A 20,699-nucleotide genomic window follows, 5' to 3' on the forward strand; every position below is an offset into this window, starting at 1 on the left:
ATGTCTAAATCTACCCATAGAAATGTCTGAATCATAAGACAAGCTGAACATAATAACAAATCTGGCAAATACAACAGTTCCTAGGTATTTCAGCTGTATATTTAGCTGTTTGCCGAGATTTCTGTTTTAGATTTTGGTGTTTTTGGCCATGTTTAAAGGATTACCGGAATCAACTGGTAGTATTTTACTATTTGAACACTGGAAAAGACACTGTCCATATTAAAATGTTTTATCCTACCAATGTTAGCCTGGGCTAGACACCAATTATTGTAGTGATATAGACCAACTTCTAATAAAAAACGGATTTTTAGTCGATAACATCATTACATATTTGGTGTAAAACATGTCTAGACTTTGGAGCATTAGAGGGCAGGCAGAACTGGAGCAGGACTTGTAGCAGAGCCTTACATTGGGTGAGTGCAGGCTGGCAGCTAGATTTGCTTTCCACTGCTCTGGTCTGCATATGTTTTCACATTTGTGCTTTAGTAATCTTTCTGGATGTTGCTCATAGGTCATTTACAGATACAAAATAGATTAGGATTTTCTGGCTGTATAGATTAACCAATAGGTATGTCTCAAGAGACAACCCACACACTAATTAACGTCAAATGTGCCCAGTTTAACATTTTAAAAACAACACATGATAAAAAAAACGAATAAAAAAAATAAAGAAAAAGCACACATCCTTAAAGTGTCTCTAAAGGTAAAACTTTTTTTTTTTTTTTCATTTTGAATAGGGTAAGGGAGGGTTATAACCCCTGTCAGGTTTTTTTCCCTTCACTCTGTCCCATAGCCAAAAGAGGAAACAAGAGGAAATTCCTCCAAAGGGAGGCAATTCTGGTGTCACCAGGGCCAATAGAACTAGTGTCCCCATTAGAAGATTTTCCCTACATTAGTGTTCTGATGTCAACCCACAATTTGCGATTTTCTTATACTTTCAATGATAACCGTAAACAAGGCAAATAGAGATGGTGAATCTCCCCAACGGGGGAACATACACCATCAAAAGCTGACAGGTGTTGCATATCTCCACTCTATCCAAAACCCCAAAAAATGCTTTTAGGCACCATTTACACCTGTGAGTAGTGGGAACACACGTGCCCACTCACTATTTTAGTGAATTTTTCCATGTGCTAACACCCATTGCTCCTAGAACAGCCCATTCATTTCAATGGGCTGCCCTATGCAGGGAAGAAAACATCCCAGAATAGCTACAGAACCTTTTCAGTCACAGAGCACCGGGCATTTTTTCCAATGCGTGTTTTCGTGCGTATGTACCACGTTTTGTTTTGTGGCAAAACCGCACATCTGCTATCCGCGCTTGATGTGACATTAGCAATTAATGGCTCCTAAAGTTCAACCTGCGATTTCAGTGTGTTTGCAGACTTTGCACTTTTTTGTGTGTTTTTTTGCATGTTTAGGAAACATCCAGGTGTGAATGCAGCCTTAGCCCGGGGCTGAACGATTTGACATGTGATTCGATATCAGAGCCTATTGCTGGCAACAGCACCATCTGAATCAGTGAGATGCCGACTTTGCAGCACTGCACCAATTCCCAAAAGTAGTTCCTGCACTACTTTTTGTAGACTTTGGGGGCTATTTCAATAGACATCTATGCATGATGAACCCGCAAAGATGTGCTTCAAATCGCCCCTGAACTGGCACTAAAATGCGAGTTTGAAATCATTAGAGTGCATTGTGAACGAGGGCTTAGTAATGCTTTAAGAGAGCACTGTCTTTTAAATCACCCTGCCCCTCTTGCACATCTGGTCACAAAAAGGAATGATTATTAAATTGTCTTTTTAAAGAAATCCAGACAGTCGCTGATCAAAGGTGTTTGTTCTCTGATTATCTGCTACTTTGTGCTTTAGATTAATTTTGGAAGTCAGGCTACCCATGGATTCTGTTTCTGTCTGCCCTGATCTTCTGCCTGCTTTTGCATCATGTTGGCCTGCTGCCTGCACTTACCTTGAGCCTGTCTGACTTTGAATTTGCATTACATTTTAACATGTCTAGCTGGCTGAAGTTAGCTGTCATCCTTCAGTAATACAGAGGGGCCACTATACTTTGACAGAACATCTAGGAAGCAGTAGTTATATCAAAACTTTCCACTTAACTGCATTCCACTGCAGTTTATGTGACAACACTTATGCCCTGTACACCCGACCGATTTTTCGATCGGAATAAACTCTCTAGGTTTTTCCCAAGGAGTTCTGATGGAATTCACCGAAACTGTCTTACATACACACGATCACACCAAAGTCCGGCCGTCAAGAACGCGGTGACATACAGTACATACGACGGGACTAGAAAAAGGAAGTTCAATAGCCAGTAGCCAATAGCTTTCGTCTCGTACTTGCTTCAGAGCATGCATCATTTTTGGTCCGTCGGAACAGCGTACAGACAAGCGATTTTCCCGATAGGAATTGGTTCCGTCGGAAATATTTAGAACATGTTCCATTTCTAGGTCCGTCAGAATTTTCAACATAAAAAGTCAGATGGGACATACACACGTTTGGAATGTACGATGAAAAGCTCCCGTCTGACTTTTTCTGTCGGACATTCCGCTCGTGTGTACGCGGCATAAGGCCCGATTCACACCTATGCATTTTTAGTGCTTTTTGCATTTTGCAAATTTGCACTACAGTCCATTTTACATAGTTTCCTATTTACCACGTTCTTTAGTGCAAATCTGCAAATGCAAAAATCACTAAAAACGCATAGGTGTGAATCAGACCTCAGGCTGGGTTCACATCTAAGCCGTATGCAGATCATAGCAGGGGTCCGGTGCATCCCCGTTTGCCGTTTTAGGTCCAATTTCAGCCCAAATTTTTGGGCTGAATTCGGACCTGAATAGGACTAAAAGACGCACAGGACCCAGTGCAAATTCGTACCAGAGCCACTCCGAAGATGTGTGTACTGGCTCCATAGAGAGCCGGTCACAATCTCCTGATATGCAAATTCTCACATTAGTGTCATCCCAGCCTTAGGGTGTCTTCTGCAGATGGCTCTCTGCTTAAAAAAAGCCTGTTAAAATACCTGAATAATACTTTACAGTGCTGCCAACCATGACTCCAATCACAAGTGCTGTAGTGGCCATTGTGTGGAACCTTAGCACACATATCGGATAAACCCAGAAGTCTCAGATCTGGAAGATTTGATTGTAGCTCTGCAAGGGAGCAAAGATTGGAGTCAAAAGTGGCAGACTTTATAAGTTATTTAAAAAAAACTTGTTACATACTTTTTTTCCTGTTATTTTCTGGTTTTCTCTTTGCGGACAGAATTGCTATAAGGCCTCATGTACACTGCTGCTTGTAAACGGATGTTTAGGAGCAGTTGGGCATTTTTTTCAACTGTTCACAAACTCTTCTCTATGTTATATTAGACTAGATGGTTCTGTGCATATATACAAGGTATATGATCCTAAATCACTAATAGGAAAACAACCCATCACAAAGTTGCCAACTTTATATAACTTTTAGTAACTTTATTTGTCATAATATCCAATATTACATGTCATACAGGTTAACATGTTTTGTATTGTTTTTGCTACAAAGCTAATAATAAATATTTGTAGTTGCTGCATCCATTACACTATCCCACTTGTTCAGCATCAACACTTTAATGTGTACGTATATACGACCCTGGATGCAGACTGTCTGTATCCCTGCGCATGTGCGTACTTATGCCAACATACAGCCACTGATGGTTCCCAGGTGGGGAAATACATTTGATGTTTACATTGTAGGGCCCTAGGCACCAAGTGCAGGAGACACTATAGACATAGTAGAGAATATAGACAAAGTATTCAGCAAGAACAGCATGGCTGCCACCGATATCTGCTGTCTTCTCCCTATGACGACTAGAGGTGAAACATTTTTGTGGTAGCCAATGGAGAAAGCCATAATCCGTTACATCATTTGTTGCTATGTGTTTCTGTATTCAGCTGCTAAAGAAATGCACCAATCTGTCCAAATCAAGCTACAAATGTAGCTACAACATTTTTGTTGAGCTTGAGGCATTTTGGAGTGGAGATGCGAACCACCACCATAGAGAATAATTGATTATTTTCTCCTTCAACGTTTTGGAGCTTCAAGCTACAAAATGCTCAGGTGTGAATGGGACCTTAGTGCTCTCTTGTGGACAACACCCCACCACCTCACACTGCCTGATCTTCCTCTCTGCCCGCAGCTCTAATGCTCTCACACTATAACCACATTCACACAAGCTGTCCTCAACTCATCCTCCCCCCCCCATCAAATGCCAATTCCCCCCACTCCTCAACTCTCCTTTAGATGCTGCTCACTCCCTCAGTGTTCCATCAGGTATTGCTGCCTCCCCTCACTCATAACCTCCCCCATCAGACATCCTTGCCCACCTGCTGCTTAAGCTTTTCCCCATCCCCTGGCAGATGCCACTGCTTTCACTCCACTCCTCACACCTCCCCCCCCCCCCATTAGATGGCACACTCCACCCCCTTTCCTTTCACCTCACATCAGATGCTGTTACCACTGTACCTCCCTGCCCCCCCTATTAAATACTGCAATCGCTCACTCCCCCATCAGATGCTGCTACCACTGTACTCCAATACTGCAATCCCTCACTCCCCCATCAGATGCTGCTACCACTGTACTCCAATACTGCAATCCCGCACTTCCCCATCAGATCTGCTGCTGCTCTCCATCAGACATGGCTGCCTCGCCACTCCTTACCTCTCCATTCAACACTATGATCCCCCTGTTTCTAACCCCAGCATCCAACACTGGCGTCAACAGGAAACACATTGTGTTCTGTCCATCAGCCAACAGGAAGATTATATGTTGTACATTTTCATACTAGATTTTTTTACATAGAAGACATATTTCATCCTCAGCGTAATCAGCCTGTACTGTTAAACCTGTACTGTTATAACATACACAGTACTATAGATGCACTTAAATACGACCTGCAACGATGGGGTGCAAGTTAACCATATGCATTGTGCACTGATTCCATGGTTTCAAATGAGATTACTTACTAATTGGTAGGGGAGGCTTAGCGATACAAATCCATTTGCAAATCCAGACTAAGTTCCAGCTAAAATTTTGCTGCATTTCACTGAGTTTGAAAGGGTCACAACTTTCATTGGGTTATAACCACTGTCTGTGATTTTTTTTTTTTTGACTCCTTTTGAATTCTGCAGGACAGCAAAGAATACACAGCAAGAAAAACTTCCCCAAAAAACATACTAAAAAAATATTTTTGTTGTTTCTTCTGTCCCCATTGGAGGGACTCTCCCATCAGTTTCTTTCACTGGGACAGGACTCTTCTCAGTGGTGACACAGACAGCAATAAACATTGTAACCATACCCAATTTTATACACCAAAAAAGTTTTGGATTTTAGGGTTAGGGTATGTATAGATTTTTTTGATTAGGCTCTTTATGTGTCAGAAGCATCAGTGCTAAACATATATTGGAATTCTCTTGTGATTTTGATAGCTTGTTTGCCCATAGTATCCACAGCTGAACAATTAATCATTGTTTGGAATCATAACAATGATTAATTGTGTTTTGCTGGTACTTTAGTAAGGTTGGGAGCTAGCGCGGATCTTCAGCATATCATTTAGTGACGTTTTGTTTGCACTTTGTGGTTTCTACACATTCACATTTAAGTGTGAGCTTTTATACATAGTAAGATTTGTGTATGGGCAAGTAGTTCTCTGGACATTACCTGATTGATCTAATGTAACACACTTCCGTTATCTTTGGAGTTTAGTGGTCATCAGACATAAGATTAGAGCTTAACAGTATGCTGTTTGACTTTTTAAAGAACATGTAAATGAGTCACAAGTTTGTTGCACCTTGGTGTCCTGCGTTTGCAGACGTGTTCCTACCAAAAGCAGCCACATCTCCTTTTCTTTTCCTGTGATATACTCAGACTTAGTAAGTACGACTGTTTCCGGAGGAGTGATATTACCCAAGGCAGAAAAACATAGGAAGTCCTAGATAGTTTGTGGTCTGGGTGCAGAATGAAGAGGTCTACTGTACGTAAAAACTGGCTGATGACTCACTGAAATTTTTTTCTGGCATTTTGTATCTTGTCATTTTGGTGATCAATATAAAGGGGAATTTTATTTTATCATATGCAAAATGTCACTCTAAACGAAATGTATTATTGAGACCACCACTGTGAGTTATGTGTCATAGACACAGCTAATATCCAGAGGAAATTAGGAGTGATGTTTATGATTTGAGAAAGGCTAGGCTCCTGCTTGATATAATCAAGACCGCACTGATAGTTTAATGGGTTTAAACTCATTATTTTTAAGTATCTGTGCTTGTTCTATTACTATATAAAATTGATCCTTGTCATTTGCATTGGGTTCCTTGGAGCCAGAACATTTTGACCTTAGCATGACAAATATTAAAAAGTACAGATAGCAAACTGAGAAACAAACTAACTTTACCTTTGTTTAGGAGCACGAAAGGACAAAACTGATTAGCCAGTTATCGGTTTACTGTAGGTAGATTGGTGACTTCTGAGCATTCATTGGTTGTTGGTGCCTACTTCACTTTTAAAAATATGACTTCATTTTTTCAAGACCATACAAGCCCTGACAATATTCACCTGGGGGGTGGCTCCATTTTTTAAGCTAAAGTGGAATTTCAGGCTAGATCTAACTAAGCTTAAAATGGCTTCCACGCCCGTTCTAGCTCCCATTCTAGTACAAGGAAGATGCTTATACTTATTCAGGGTGCTCCGGTCCGGTGATCTCCCTAGCAGCTGCCTTCAGGGGAAAGGAGAGTGCGTTGACCACGGCTGGAATTCCTGGGCTGTGACACCACCCACAGGCCTACTATGGTGTATCCTTTGATGGCAATCCCTTCTCACCCTTAAAGCCGGATGCTGGGAGCTGATCAGCTGATCATGACTGAATAGGAAAGCCTCGAGAATGGGTAAGTATAAGCATCCTCCTTCTGCAGGGTAGTTAGAATTAGAGTTTGGAGGGGGATCAGGAGCCACTTTAAGCTTAGTTAGATCTAGCCTAGAATTCCACTTAATAATGGACTCTGCATTCATTTAATGGTTATTCCTGAACTGTAGCATATGTCATTCATTAAAATGTGTGTTTTGTGTCCACCAATTTAATTGGGATATCGCGGGTCTTAGATAATTGCACTTTTGTATTACTTTAGGCTGAGCTCCAAATGTGGACAAAATACATACAAGTAACTTGTTTTACCTGTATTTCTCTCCACCCGGTCCTGAGATTTGCACAGCTCCACCAAACAGCATTCCTTTCTGGCAGGAGAGGGAAACATGAGGAAAAAATTCATATAGGAAAGCACACAGAATTCCAAAAATGTGACAATGTGGGTTATTTACAAAAGGCAAATCCACTTTGCACTACAAGTGCAAAGTGCACTTGGAAGTGCAGTCTCTGTAAATCTGAGGGGTAGATCTGAAATGAGGGGAAGCTCTGCTGATTTTATTATCCAGTCATGTGCACTACTGTGACCAGGAGCATGGTCACAGTAGTCTTCTGGTGTGGATCTTATGGAAATGCCATATGAGTTCATACACGGGAATCCCATCCAGATAATTATATTGCAGATGATCACCAACATCAAATAAGGCACTTCGATAAGTGCCAGCATACGAGCGCTCGTACATATAATTTTTTCCTCATGAACTTTTATTAGCGCTGCACTATTTTTATATTATAGGAGAGGGGAACAGATCTTTCCGTGCTGCAGTTACACTTTCACGTACAGGTTCCCTCCCCACCCCCAGCCTCAACTGTACAGCGAAAGGTGGAGTAAGAAACTGATGAGCTTATCTCTTTGGCACTCTGTTCTATGCTCTTCACACATACCTCTCAATGTTTTGAGATGGGACACCAATTAGCAAAGGTATGTGGGCATAGGACAGACCCCTGCCATGCCCCCTTAAAGAAGAATTTTAGGAAAAAAGATTAGTGAAACCCACAAGTGCTTTTTTTTACCATTACTATTCCTTTATATTGGCTTTTGAAATTTACAAATGCAGCAATTTAGAAATTGGATGAAAGTGAGAAACACTTGTTGAAAGATAAAAAGTGCATTTTTATATACAACTACTGTATATATAGATCAGACCAAAATGAGGGACAGATGAGGATGAAAAAGGGACAGAGAGACTTTGTTCCAAATCAGGGACAGTCCCTCAAAATTAGGGACAGTTGGGAGCTATGTTAACTGATTGGCTCCTTTTGCTGCCTTTCCCTCCCCCAGTGTGAGCTCTGCTGTGCAGTAGACTGCAAAATGCTGACACTAAGCCAAATTCAGATATTCACACTCTTTGCATTAAAAACAAAATAATCTCATGATGCATTAATGATTGTGTCCTTCATGTCTGCTTGGAAGCGTTAGTTGATTGTATTCATTCGTTTCCTTGTATTCATTCGTTTCCACAATTCCTCGGTTTAAAGCTAAAGGCAAATAGCTAAGTACACATTTGAAAACACAAATAGGCATGACGTTCACCTCTTTCCCCTTATATATCCCACCTGCATATCCCCTTGCACTTTCCTTCAGAGTCTCACCCAGACTCAATTCCCATCATGCTCCAACCTACCACACAGTACCTAATGCCGCGTACACACGATCGGAATTCTCATCAGAAAAAGTTCTGATGGTTTTCCCGACGGAATTCCGACGGAATTCGGCTCAAGCTGTCTTGCCTACACACGCTCACACCAAATTCCGATCGTTTATAACGCGGTGACGTACAACACGTATGACGGGACTAGAAAAAGGAAGTTCAATAGCCAGTAGCCAATAGCTTCTGTCTCGTAGTTGAATCTGAGCATGCGTGATTTTTGGCATGTCGGAATTGCATACACACGATCGGATTTACCGATAGAAAGTTTTTCTGTCGGGAAAATTGAGAACATGCTATCAATTTTTGGCTGGCGGAAATTCGGACAGCTAAATTCCGATGGAGCATACACATGGTCACATTTTCCGATGAAAAGCTCTCATCGGTCTTTTTCTGGCCGGAATTCCGATCATGTGTATGCGGCATAAGAGTTGATAAATACGAGAACCTATCGTTACTTCTTTGTTGTTCAATGACAGACACATTTTAACCCACTATATCCGCCTTCCTGTACAAAACGGAATACTGAGCACTAATTCCATGTTATCGATTGTATGACTTTTATGGCTTTCCTGTACAACTCCGATGTTTTACTGTATTTTGACAGCGGCTGCCTCCGCACATATAAGTCTCAATATGCCCGTTCATATTTCTGTACACACTGTTTCTATACTCAATAAAAACTTTTACAATAAAAAAAAAGTACACATTTAAAATAAAAATATATTACATTTTATCTGCCAATGGATTTGAGATTATCTTCAAGGCTTGTGATCCAGACACTCTGCCAGACACTACAGCCAGGATGGTGACCTCACTTTTCCTAACTGCAGTAAAGAAATAGAGCTTGGTTGCCAACCAGCCCTAGCCTGCTCGTTGGATAACAACGGAGTATCATTAATGAGGTCTTCCTACTGCCTATCTTTTATTAAAGGATATGTAATTTTTTTTTAAAACAAACAAACATGTCATACTTACCTCCTCTGTGCAGTTGATTTTGTACAGAGTGGCCCCAATCCCCCTCTTCTGGAGTCCCTCCGCTCATCGCTCCTCCTCTTCTTGAGTGCCCCATTGGAGAGCCGCTCTCCCTCGGGACACTCGTGCAGGAGTGTTCCTGTGTCCTACTGCTGCGTCCATTGAAACAGACAGCAGGACTCGGCCCTGTCCCCCAGCTCCCACATCTTTGGATTTGATTGACAGCAGCGGGAGCCAATGGCTGTGCTGCTATGAATCTATCCAATCAGGACCCAAGATACTGGCTGAAATTGGTGTGCTTGTCCCCATCGCTGGAAAGACCGGGTTCAGGTAAGTAAAAGGGGGCTCTGGGGGCTGCATTAAGCTGAAAAACCTTGAAGGTTTACAACCCCTTGTCGCTGATTTAAAGTAAATCTAAAGGAATAACTTTAATAGGGAATGGTTAAAACCACTTGTATCGTTTCACATTCCCCTGTTATCACACAGAAAGCATTTTCCAACATATTGGAAACCTTTGTGTGGCCCTTTTCTGTTGAGGAAAAGAAGAATGCTTTTCATTGTGAATGTACCATAAAAACATAACTCCAGGTTAACAGCTAAATGCACACATGAAACACATACACTATATTACCAAAAGTATTGGGACACCTGCCTTTACACGCACATGAACTTTAATGGCATCCCAGTCTTATGCCCTGTACACACGATTGGGTTTTCCGACAACAAATGTTGGATGTAAGCTCGTTGTCGGAACCTCTGACCGTGTGTATGCGACGTAGAACATTTGTTGTCGGAATTTCCGCCAACAAATGTTTGAGAGCAGGACCTCAAATTTTCCGACAACAAACCTTGTTGTCGGAAATTCTGATCGTGTGTACATAAGTCCGATGCACAAATGTCCACGCACGCTCGGAATCAAGCAGAAGAGCCTCACTGGCTATTGAACTTCATTTTTCTCGGCTCGTCGTACGTGTTGTACGTCACCGCGTTCTTGATGTTCAGAATTTCCAACAACATTTTTGTGACCGCGTATATGCAAGTTTTTGCCAACATCCTTTGGAAAAAAATCCACGGTTTTGTTGGAAAATCCTGTCGTCTGTACAGGGTATTAGTCCGTAGGGTTCAATATTGAGTTGGCCCACCTTGTGCAGCTATAACAGCTTCAACTCTTCTGGGAAGGCTGTCCACAAGGTTTAGGAGTGTGTCTATGGGAATGTTTGACTATTCTTCCAGAAGTCCATTTGTGAGGTCAGGGACTGATGTTGGACGAGAAGGCCTGGCTCAAAGTCTCCACTCTAATTCATCCCAAAGGTGTTCTATCGGGTTGATAGTTCCTCCACCCCAAACTCGCTCATCCATGTATTTATGGACCTTGCTTAGTGAACTTGTGTGCAGTCATGTTGGAAAAGGAAGAGTTCCCTTCAATGGAACAAAGGGAAAAGCCCAACCCCTGAAAAACAACCCCATCCCATAATCCCACGTCCATGAAATGATTTGGACCAGTGCACAAAGCAAGGTCCATAACGACATGAATGAGCAAGTTTGTGGTGGACTGACCTCACAAATGTGCTTCAAATGTGCTTCTGGAAGAATGGTCAAACATTCCCATAGACACACTCCGAACCTTGTGGACAGCCTTCCCAGAAGAGTTGAAGCTGCAATAGCTGCAAAGGGTGGGCCAACTCAATATTGAACCCTACGCACCAAGACTGGGATGCCATTAAAGTTCATATGTGTGTAAAGGCAGGCGTTCCAATACTTTTGGTAATGTAGTGTATATGGAAGCTGATTTTGTATTTATGTCCATCCAGTTCTGATATTTACACAGCCCTGTCACCCCACAAAGCTTTGTCTAGCAGGGGAGAGACCTGATTTTTCTCTGCTGCAGATTAGTAACACATACAAGTCTTGTCGCTCCCCTACCTTGTGACTGAGCAGTGAAAGGAGACGCAGAAGATTATTTGAGGTCGATCTCACCTTTCTGTCACTCTGCTTTCTCTGCCCATCAGCAGATTCCTTGCACTGAAGCACAGCTTGGTTGCGCCTTGTGCTGCTTCTCCCTCTCCTAGTCTGGGATCTTCTGTGCAATGGAAAGAAAATCATATTGGATCCTAATGGTATCATTTCTGTGTGAGGGTACATGTACTCTCCGGCAGACTAGGTCGGACGGTCTTCCCGACTGACTTTTCAGCTGAGTTCTGATGGACTTTCCGAATGAACAGACTTGGCCACACACAATCACACCAAAGTCTGACGGATTTGAACGTGATGACATATGACCGGGCTAGAATAAGGAAATTCATAGCCAGTAGCCAATAGCTGCCCTAGCGTCGGTTTTCGTCCATCGGACTAGCATACAGACGAACGGATTTTTGGACCAGACTCGAGTCCGTCAGAAAAATTTGCTGTCCAAAAGTCCCGTCGTGTGTACACGGCATAATACTCTGTACCTTATGGAATCCTTATGGAATATCCTCTCCTATTGGAAGACTGGGCTCTGGGAAAACCAGACTTGGTGTACTATTTACATAGTGGCACGAAAGTTTCTGGCAGAGTCTTTTACAAGGTCCAGGAAGGAGGCTCCTCTGAGAAGGAACCCCAAAAAATCCTGAAGGTTGGCACAACTCTGCCCGCCGTGATGGGTGAAGGCTGGAATCTGTCTGTTTTCAGCAATTCCTGCGGCGAGGACAGGTAAGGGACGTTAATCCTATATAAATGTATATTATGGATTTCTTCATTGAGTAGTTGTATGTCTTACCTGGTTTCCACCACTAGAGGGAGTAAGAGCAGCCTGATGCATACTTACATGCCTTTCAGATACACATGCTCAGTGAAGCCTGGTTCCTCCAGATGACTCACGTTTCCACTGCACTCTCTGCCACAATAAAGGTAATACAGGGGTCCCACGTAGTCTGGGGGTCCCACGCAGCTCCGATGGTGGTCCCCTTACCCCGTGGACGTTTTGTGGTCCTCGTGCTAAGCGCGATCCCGTGCTAATGGGGGGGGAGTGTGGTTGCACGGTGCACGGCCCTGTACTGCGCAGGCGCCAGACGTCAATTTTAAAAAGCCCAGAGCGCCAGGGGGCTGTAAGTGGAGACACAGGAGCTGTGGGCAGTAAGCATCCTAAGGGATTGGATCCAGGCAAACCTAAGACACCTACTCAGCATCAGGTTGTGCAGTTTAAGCATATATATTTATTGTGAGACTTTGAGCACAACAGTGATTGCACTTTGTACTAGTACCTCTGCTTTGTAGCTTAGGACTATGTCTCCTCGTAAGAGGGTCTCAGGGGGAGGTAACAAAGGCACTGGTAAATCACCGCCTAGGTCTAGGGGTTCTAAAAATGCCTGTAGGTTACCATCCCCCCCTGCAAGACTGGAGCCAGCCTCACAGGAGGAGTCAGTGCCCCTGTCAGGTTTTGCAGCCTCTCCTAATATTTCAGCCCCGGTATATGTCACTGAGGACTCCCTTAGGGCTACATTGGAGGGTTTTGAAGGGAGAATCATGAATTTTATTCCAGCTTCCCTAAAAGATAGCAGGAAAAGAGGTAGATCCCCTCCCTCTGCCGAGATTCCTCTTTCAGATGATTCTTCTGACAAGGAGGAGAGATCCCTATCTTGGGACAGGGATCATGAGCAGTCGAATGAATCAGAGGAAGAGGAGAGAGTCCCCTCCTCCCAGGCACTCAGAAAACAGGTGCAGTATTATACTGAATTGGTGCTTACCACATTCAGAATGCCTGCTGCTGAGGTCGCTACGTCCTCTGTTTCTTCCCTGGGAGTCAGGAAAATCCCACAGACTGTTTATTCCTTCCCAAATCCTTAATGGATAAATTGTTGTATGAGGATTGGGGACATCCCGATAAACTGTTTGCTCCTCCTAAAAGGTTTTCTATGCTTTATCCTCTGGAGGAAAGTTTGGCCAAGAAATGGGGGGTCCCATCTGTCGATGCGGCTGTTTCTTGCGTGAATAGAAACCTGACCTGTCCTTTGGATAATGCTCAGGTATTTAAGGATCCAACTGATAAGAAGCTGGAAACCTTATTGGAAGCCTCCTTTTCCATGACTGGCGCAGTAGTGCAACCTACAGTCGCAGCCGTGGGGTTGTGTCAGTTCCTCAAGGAACAAGTTAACCACTTCAGCTCCGGACCAATAAACACCTTAAGGACCAGAGGTCTTTTTGCAATTTCGCACTGCGCTGCTTTAACTGGTAATTGCGCGGTCATGCAATATTGCACCCAAACAAAATTTGCGTCCTTTTCTTCCCACAAATAGAGCTTTCTTTTGATGGTATTTGATTGCCTCTGCGATTTTTTTTTTTTGCGATATAAATGGAAAAAGAGCGAAAATTTTGAAAAAAAAAGATATTTTCTTCTTTTTGTTATAAGAAAAATCGAATAAACTAAATTTTAGTCATACATTGAGGGCAAAATTTATTCAGCCACATGTCTTTAGTAAAAAAAATGTCAATAAGCGTATATTTTTTGGTTTGCGCAAAAGTTATAGCGTCTAAAAACTAGAGTACATTTTCTGGAATTTACACAGCTTTTAATTTATGACTGCCGATCTCATTTCTTGAGGTGCTAAAATGGCAGGGCAGTACAAATCCCCCCCAAATGACCCCATTTTGGAAAGTAAACACCCCAAGGAAATTGCTGATGGGTATGTTGAGCCCATTGAATATTTTTTTTTTTGTCCTAAGGGATTGAATAATGACAAAAAAAATAAAAAATTTTTACAAAAAGTTGTCACTAAATGATATATTGCTCACACATGCCATGGTTATATGTGGAATTGCACCCCAAAATATATTCTGCTACTTCTCCCGAGTATGGGGATACCACATGTGTGGGACTTTTTGGGAGTCTAGTCGCGCACGGCACCCCGAAAACCAATCACCACCTTCAGGATTTCTAAGGGTGCAAATTTTTGATTTAACTCCTCACTACCTATCACAGTTTCGAAGGCCATAAAATGCCAAAATAGCACAAAACCCCCCAAAATGACCCCATTTTGGAAAGTAGACACCCCAAACTATTTACTGAGAGGCATGTTGAGTCCATGGAATATTTTATATTTTGCCAAAAGTTGTGGGAATATTACAAACTTTTTTTTTTTTTGCACAAAGTTGTCACTAAATGATATATTGCTCACACATGCTATGGGCAGAAGTCAAATTACACCCCAAAATAAATTCTGCTGCTTCTCCCGAGTACGGGGATACCACATGTGGGGGACTTTTTGGGAGCCTAGCCACGTACGGGACCCCGAAAACCAAGCACTGCCTTCCGGATTTAAATATAAAATGCTACCAAAAAACCTGTTAGCGATGGCAGGGATCAGGCCTGACTCTGTGAACGCTGTTTTCATTTTTTGGAACCCTAAACTGCTGGGGACGCTAGTATAGATCTGATCAGATCAGATATTGATCTGTTCAGATACTATACCACTACGGGAGGTGTATGCTTTGCGCGTGGGTGTTAGCGGTACTGGCACTAACCTTGCGCTGCCTGGGGCGACGCAGACCCTGACCCTAAAACCTAATTAATATCACCCGCCGGGTGATCAGGGGGTTAAACCTTTATTGGGTAATAAATGGTGGGTGCCCTGATGCTATAAAAAACAAACTAACCAGAGTCACCCGTAACACTTATACGGTGATCAGTGGTGAAAGGGTTAACTAGGGGCAATCAGGGGGTTCAAATTTTTATTAGGTAGTATATGGGGGTCCCTGGCGCTATATAGAAACCTGACGGGGAACCTAAATAACTAACTGGCTAACCAGCGTCACCAGTGACACTTATACAGTGATCGCTGGTGAAAGGGGGTGAAAGGGTTAACTAGCAGCAATCAGGGGGTTAAAACCATTATTGGGTAGTATATCGGGGTACCTAGCACTATAAAAACCTGGCGGTGAACCTAAAAAAATAACTAGCTACCTAGCGACACTAGCGACACTGATGCAGCGATCAGAAAAATTATCGCTTAGTGACACTGGCAAAAGGGGGTGAAAGGGTTAACTAGCGGCAATCAGGGGGTTAAAACCATTATTGGGTAGTATATCGGGGTACCTAGCGATATAAAAACCTGGCGGTGAACCTAAAAAAATAACTAGCTACCTAGCGACACATGCAGCGATCAGAAAAATGATCGCTTAGTGACACTGGCAAAAGGGGGTGAAAGGGTTAACTCTAGGGGCAATCAGGGGGTTAAATCTTTATTGGGGGGTGATAGGGGGCTACCCTGGACCTAACACTAACTGTCCTGACAGTTTTTACTGTCACAACTGACACTGAATGCATTGATCAGTAAAGAAATGATCAATGCAATCAGTGACACTGTGACTGGGCGGGGGGGGATCGGGGGGCGATCGGGGGGGGATCGGGGGGGGTTTGTGTGCCTGTGTGTACCTACATGTCAGTGTAGTGTTGGTGCACACTTACTATTAGTCTTCTCCTCGTAGTCCGGTCAAAAAGACCGCCCCGAGGAGAATGACATCACTTCCTCCTTCCTGTGTAAACAATACACAGTGGGAGGAAGCTTCTCATTGGCCAGGAGCGATCCAGAGGGGGTGGCCGAAAACCAACGGCCATCCCCTCATCACGGAGCGCTCCTGGAGCGAACCGGACCGTCGTATCCAACGGGAGGGGGTCCGATTGGACCCCCCCACTCGCTGGAAGGCAGGCACGTACATCTACGTGATTGTGCCTGCCTGTGCCATTGTGTTCACGTACATTGGCAATACGGCGGTCCTGAAGTGGTTAAGCGGATGCTTGGCCGCCTTCCCAGTGAGGAAGTGGAGAACTATGCAGAAATACCTCAAATTCTGTGTTTTATGATTGATGCGATTTTGGATTCTGTCCAACAAGCATCTCATTTGTCTCTTCTTTTGGCACACATGCGAAGGGCCCTATGGCTAAAAAATTGGGCAGCTGAGCTATCATGCAAGAAGCATTTGATTGGGTTCCCGTTTAAGGGGGAACGTTTATTTGGAGAAGAATTAGACACGTTCGTCCAAAGAATTTCAGGGAGTAAAATCTACTCTCCTTCCAATCAAAAGGAGCAAACATCCATCATTTAGGCGTTCTCTCTCTCCTCAGGGACACGCAAGAGTCTCGTCTGGTGGTAACAAACCGACAATTTGCTGAAAGGAAAAAATTTCTTCCTCTTCCATGGAAGATTATTACGACAGATGCCAGCCTGACAGGCTGGGGAGCAGTGTTGGAGGAGACGTGCTCGCAGGGGAAATGGTCTGCGATCGAGAAGCTATTGCCCACAAATGTCTTGGAGATCCGGGCAGTTTATATGGCTCTCATAAAGTGGTCTTACAGACTACGGGGTCTCCCTGTTCGGGTTCAGTCCGACAATGCCACAGCAGTGGCCTATATCAATCACCAGGGTGGTACCAGGAGTCTGGTTGCACAAAAAGAGGTGAATCGCATACTTGCCTGGGCAGAAAGGCATGTTCCATCCCTTTCTGCAGTCTTCATTCCAGGAGTGGAAAATTGGCAGGCGGATTTTCTAAGCCGACAGCAGTTGTGCCCAGGAGAATGGGCTCTGCACCCCGACGTGTTTCAGAATATATGTCGCAGGTGGGGTATTCCAGACGTAGATCTGTTTGCGTCCAGATTCAACAGAAAGCTGGACAAATTAGTGTCAAGGACAAGAGATGTTCTTGCTCAGGGGTCGAATGCTCTGACAGTTCCCTGGGATCAGTACAATCTAATTTATGCCTTCCCCCCGTGCCCCGTTTCTGTCACGGTTCCTGGGAAGAATCAAGAGGGAAACAAAGTCGGTGCTTTTGGTAGCCCCGACTTGGCCCAGGCGACCTTGATACACAGAGATCATGAAGTTGGCAGTAGACAGGTCATGGATCCTTCCTCTCCAGCGAGATCTGCTCTCACAGGGTCCAATTTACCATCCTGCTTTACACAGTCTGAATTTGACGGTTTGGCTGCTGAGACCCACATTCTGAGAGATCGTGGGCTTTCGGGGCCAGTCCTTTCTACTCTGGTCAATGCCAGAAAGCCGGCCTCCAGGCTTATTTACTACAAAATCTGGAAGGCATATGTTTCCTGGTGTGAACTCAGGGGATGGCATCCTAGAAAGTATGTCATTAGCAGGAAAGTATGTCATTACCAGGATCTTGGCCTTTCTCCAGTCAGGCCTAGAAATGAATTTGGCCGTAAGCACTATCAAGGTGCAGATTTCGGCCTTGTCAGTATTTTTTTTAGAAGCCACTTGCATCACATTCCCTGGTGCGGGCTTTCATCCAGGGGGCCATGCGGATAAGACCGCCAGTCAAACCTCCGGTATGCCCATGGGATCTGAATTTGGTTCTCTCAGCTTTGCAGGGGCAACCATTTGAACCTTTGCATCTGGCTTCATTAGTTCTTTTGACTAAAAAATTGGTTTTCTTGGTAGCCATTTCCTCGGCTAGGAGAGTGTCAGAGCTAGCAGCTCTCTCCAGCAAGGAACCGTATCTAATTATTCATAAGGACCATGTGTATAAATAAACAGTTTTACTGAATTCATCTTGACAATTTTGAGAATGTAATTTGCTGCAGATTACATTTAACTTGCTAATATGTGCCCTTTCTGTACCTAAACTGTTTTGTTATATGTGAATATTCATAAGAAGAGGTGACACGTAAGAGAAGAAAATCTTTGGGGATTCCCATAACAAATCTCACCTGCAGAAACTGAAAATACAGTCAGCTTTTAGATGGGACCTAGTTGGATTATATTGAAGGTGATGTTAAATGGGTGCATTGAGTCGTAGGGTTTGGAAGTTTGCTTTTTGTATTTTAGTCATTTTTACTGTTGGGCTCTGCCATACGGCTAAGAGTGTATTATACAATCTAAGTAATATAGTTTCACCTTTGTGTTAGTAGCATAGACCTGTCCAATTGCTAGAACAAATGCAAACTCAGAGTATTGCCCGCAGTTTCAGTCTGAATTTCTTTAGAGACACCACAAGCAAGTACTAATTCATCAACTTACAAAATGACTTACCAGGGCATGATCTGTGAACACCCAATGCCCCAGTTATTTGGGTCTGCCATATTGCCTCTGAGATGGATATTTTATAGATAGGCAACTCCTATCCTCATATTGATTAGTGGTTCCAAATTAATAATAACTACTGCAGTAGGGAACAGACACAAAAGATACACTCAGCATCTTTCCAAATAACCGATTTCCTTTATTATGACGCATTTGAAGGTTTTTATACACATGATTACGTAGGTATCACATTAATATTACAATTGTATGTTTATGGTAACAAGGGGCATTACATAGGCAGGCTAATTCTAATCAGGACTCTAAGGGCCGGTTCACACAGCGAGGCGCGGCGAGGCGTCTCCGACTTACCTCGCCGCGACCTGCGGGGAGCTCAGCGGCGACTTGCAGAGGACTTCTGTATAGAAGTCAATGCAAGTCGCCCCCGAAGTCGCCCCGAAGTAGTACAGGAACCTTTTTTCTGACTCGGAGCGACTCGAGTCGCTCCTCTCAGAACGGTTCCATTGTACAGAACGGGGGCGACTTGCGGGAGCGAGGCGAGGCGAGCCGTGTCGCCTCGCCTCGCCTCGCTGTGTGAACCGGCCCTAAGGAATGCAAAACATGTACTGAAAACCTTATTAGTGCCATGTGCACAGTGCGGGCATTGTGCAATACATATAAAATAGAATACAATTATATACAGAACCTACAAATTTCCATTACACCTCTCAGATAACATAGGGAAGATGATGGTGTCACTCACAGCCTACACATTAAAGACACTTCTGTCCTTTGCATATCAGCAACAGCACTGTTCAATCTACAAAGGCTGCACATTTTGTGAAATAAAGGATCAAATGGTTTACTTTAAATTAAGTCAGTCCCATATAGCAAGTCTACAGACCTGGTATTATTATACATTTTGCAATATATAGCGGTCATTTCTATAATCAACTGCACAACGTTTTGGTCTCAACTCACATGTGGAGCTTATCATCCTATAATGGTCACGTTAATGGGGTTTATCCCTAAACATATAACTGAAAGTCTGTTCCAATTTGACTACTGATTTTATTTTTTACTTTTGACTTCCTAGCTGATCTCTCATTATACTTTGATTGTCTATTTCACATTCAGAAATTTGTTGATGGATCTTTAAAATGGCTGTCTCCAGACAGTGATAGTAGTTTTCTTGGGGTGGTAATGGCACAACTCAGATGAATGCCGCTTCCAGTATTACTGCTGAATTGTTTGAGGACAGGACAAACCACCAACTTACTATGACCAAGCTTGCAGCCCAGTAGTATATTAGAAAGTTAGAGCGGAACCAATGAGAGTAATGCCACGTACACACGATCGGGCTTTCCGGCGGATCAGAGTCCGTCGGACAGTTTGACATGTGTGGGCCCCAGCGGACTTTTTCTTCCCAAAAGTCCGACAGACCTAGAAATAAGACTGGCTTCAAATTTGTCCACCGGACTCTGCTTTTAGCGGACAATCCATTCATCTGTGTGCTAGTCCGACGGACTAAAACTGACACTAGGGCAGCTATTGGCTATTTGCTATGAACTTCCTTATTCTACGTCATCACGTTCGAATCCGTCGGACTTTTGGAGTGATCATGTGTGGCCAAGTCGTGTTTGTAAAGCAGACTTAGCGTATTTATGCAGTACAGTAACTGAAACACAGATGTTTTTCCTGCCCAGATGAAGGAGGTGATAGTGTTTTCAGTTTTGGCAAAAAAAGATTGGGATTTAAGAACCGTGCTTTATGTATGTTATTTTTGGGTATAACATAAACATAGTTGTTGCCAATGCTATAAAATATTCCAGAAAAATATTATAAAAATACAGCATTAACTAAAACGTGCCTTCTTTTTTTCAGGTTGAGACTATTCCACTGGGGACCCAAACAGTATATTCTACAGTACCTGAAGATGCTGAACATAAAGCTAAGCACTTACTAGTAAAAGAGGTAAAGGTTTTTTTTTTACTAAGGAGAACTACATCTCAGTACATATCTGTGAAAGTAAAAAGGGGATTTACAGAAAGTCTGTGGCATGGTTTTCAGGTTGGGGCAAATCAGAGTATATAAGTACTGG

General features: G+C 43.2%; 1 protein-coding gene across 6 annotated transcripts in view; it reads left to right on the forward strand.

Annotated features, from left to right (window-relative positions):
* The window catches only part of DOCK10 (dedicator of cytokinesis 10), a 412,410-nt gene that overhangs the window by 175,149 nt on the left and 216,562 nt on the right, over positions 1-20,699 (forward strand). For all 6 annotated transcript variants that reach the window (XM_077488206.1, XM_077488203.1, XM_077488204.1 and 3 more), the window contains exon 3: positions 20,483-20,572. In XM_077488206.1, coding sequence (XP_077344332.1) covers positions 20,483-20,572 — 90 coding nt within the window. The remainder of the gene's footprint in view (positions 1-20,482; positions 20,573-20,699) is intronic.

This window comes from Lithobates pipiens, unplaced genomic scaffold (genome assembly GCF_037356315.1).
Source record: "Lithobates pipiens isolate NorthernLeopardFrog02 unplaced genomic scaffold, aLitPip1_a1.2 Scaffold_18, whole genome shotgun sequence".
Taxonomy (NCBI): domain Eukaryota; kingdom Metazoa; phylum Chordata; class Amphibia; order Anura; family Ranidae; genus Lithobates; species Lithobates pipiens.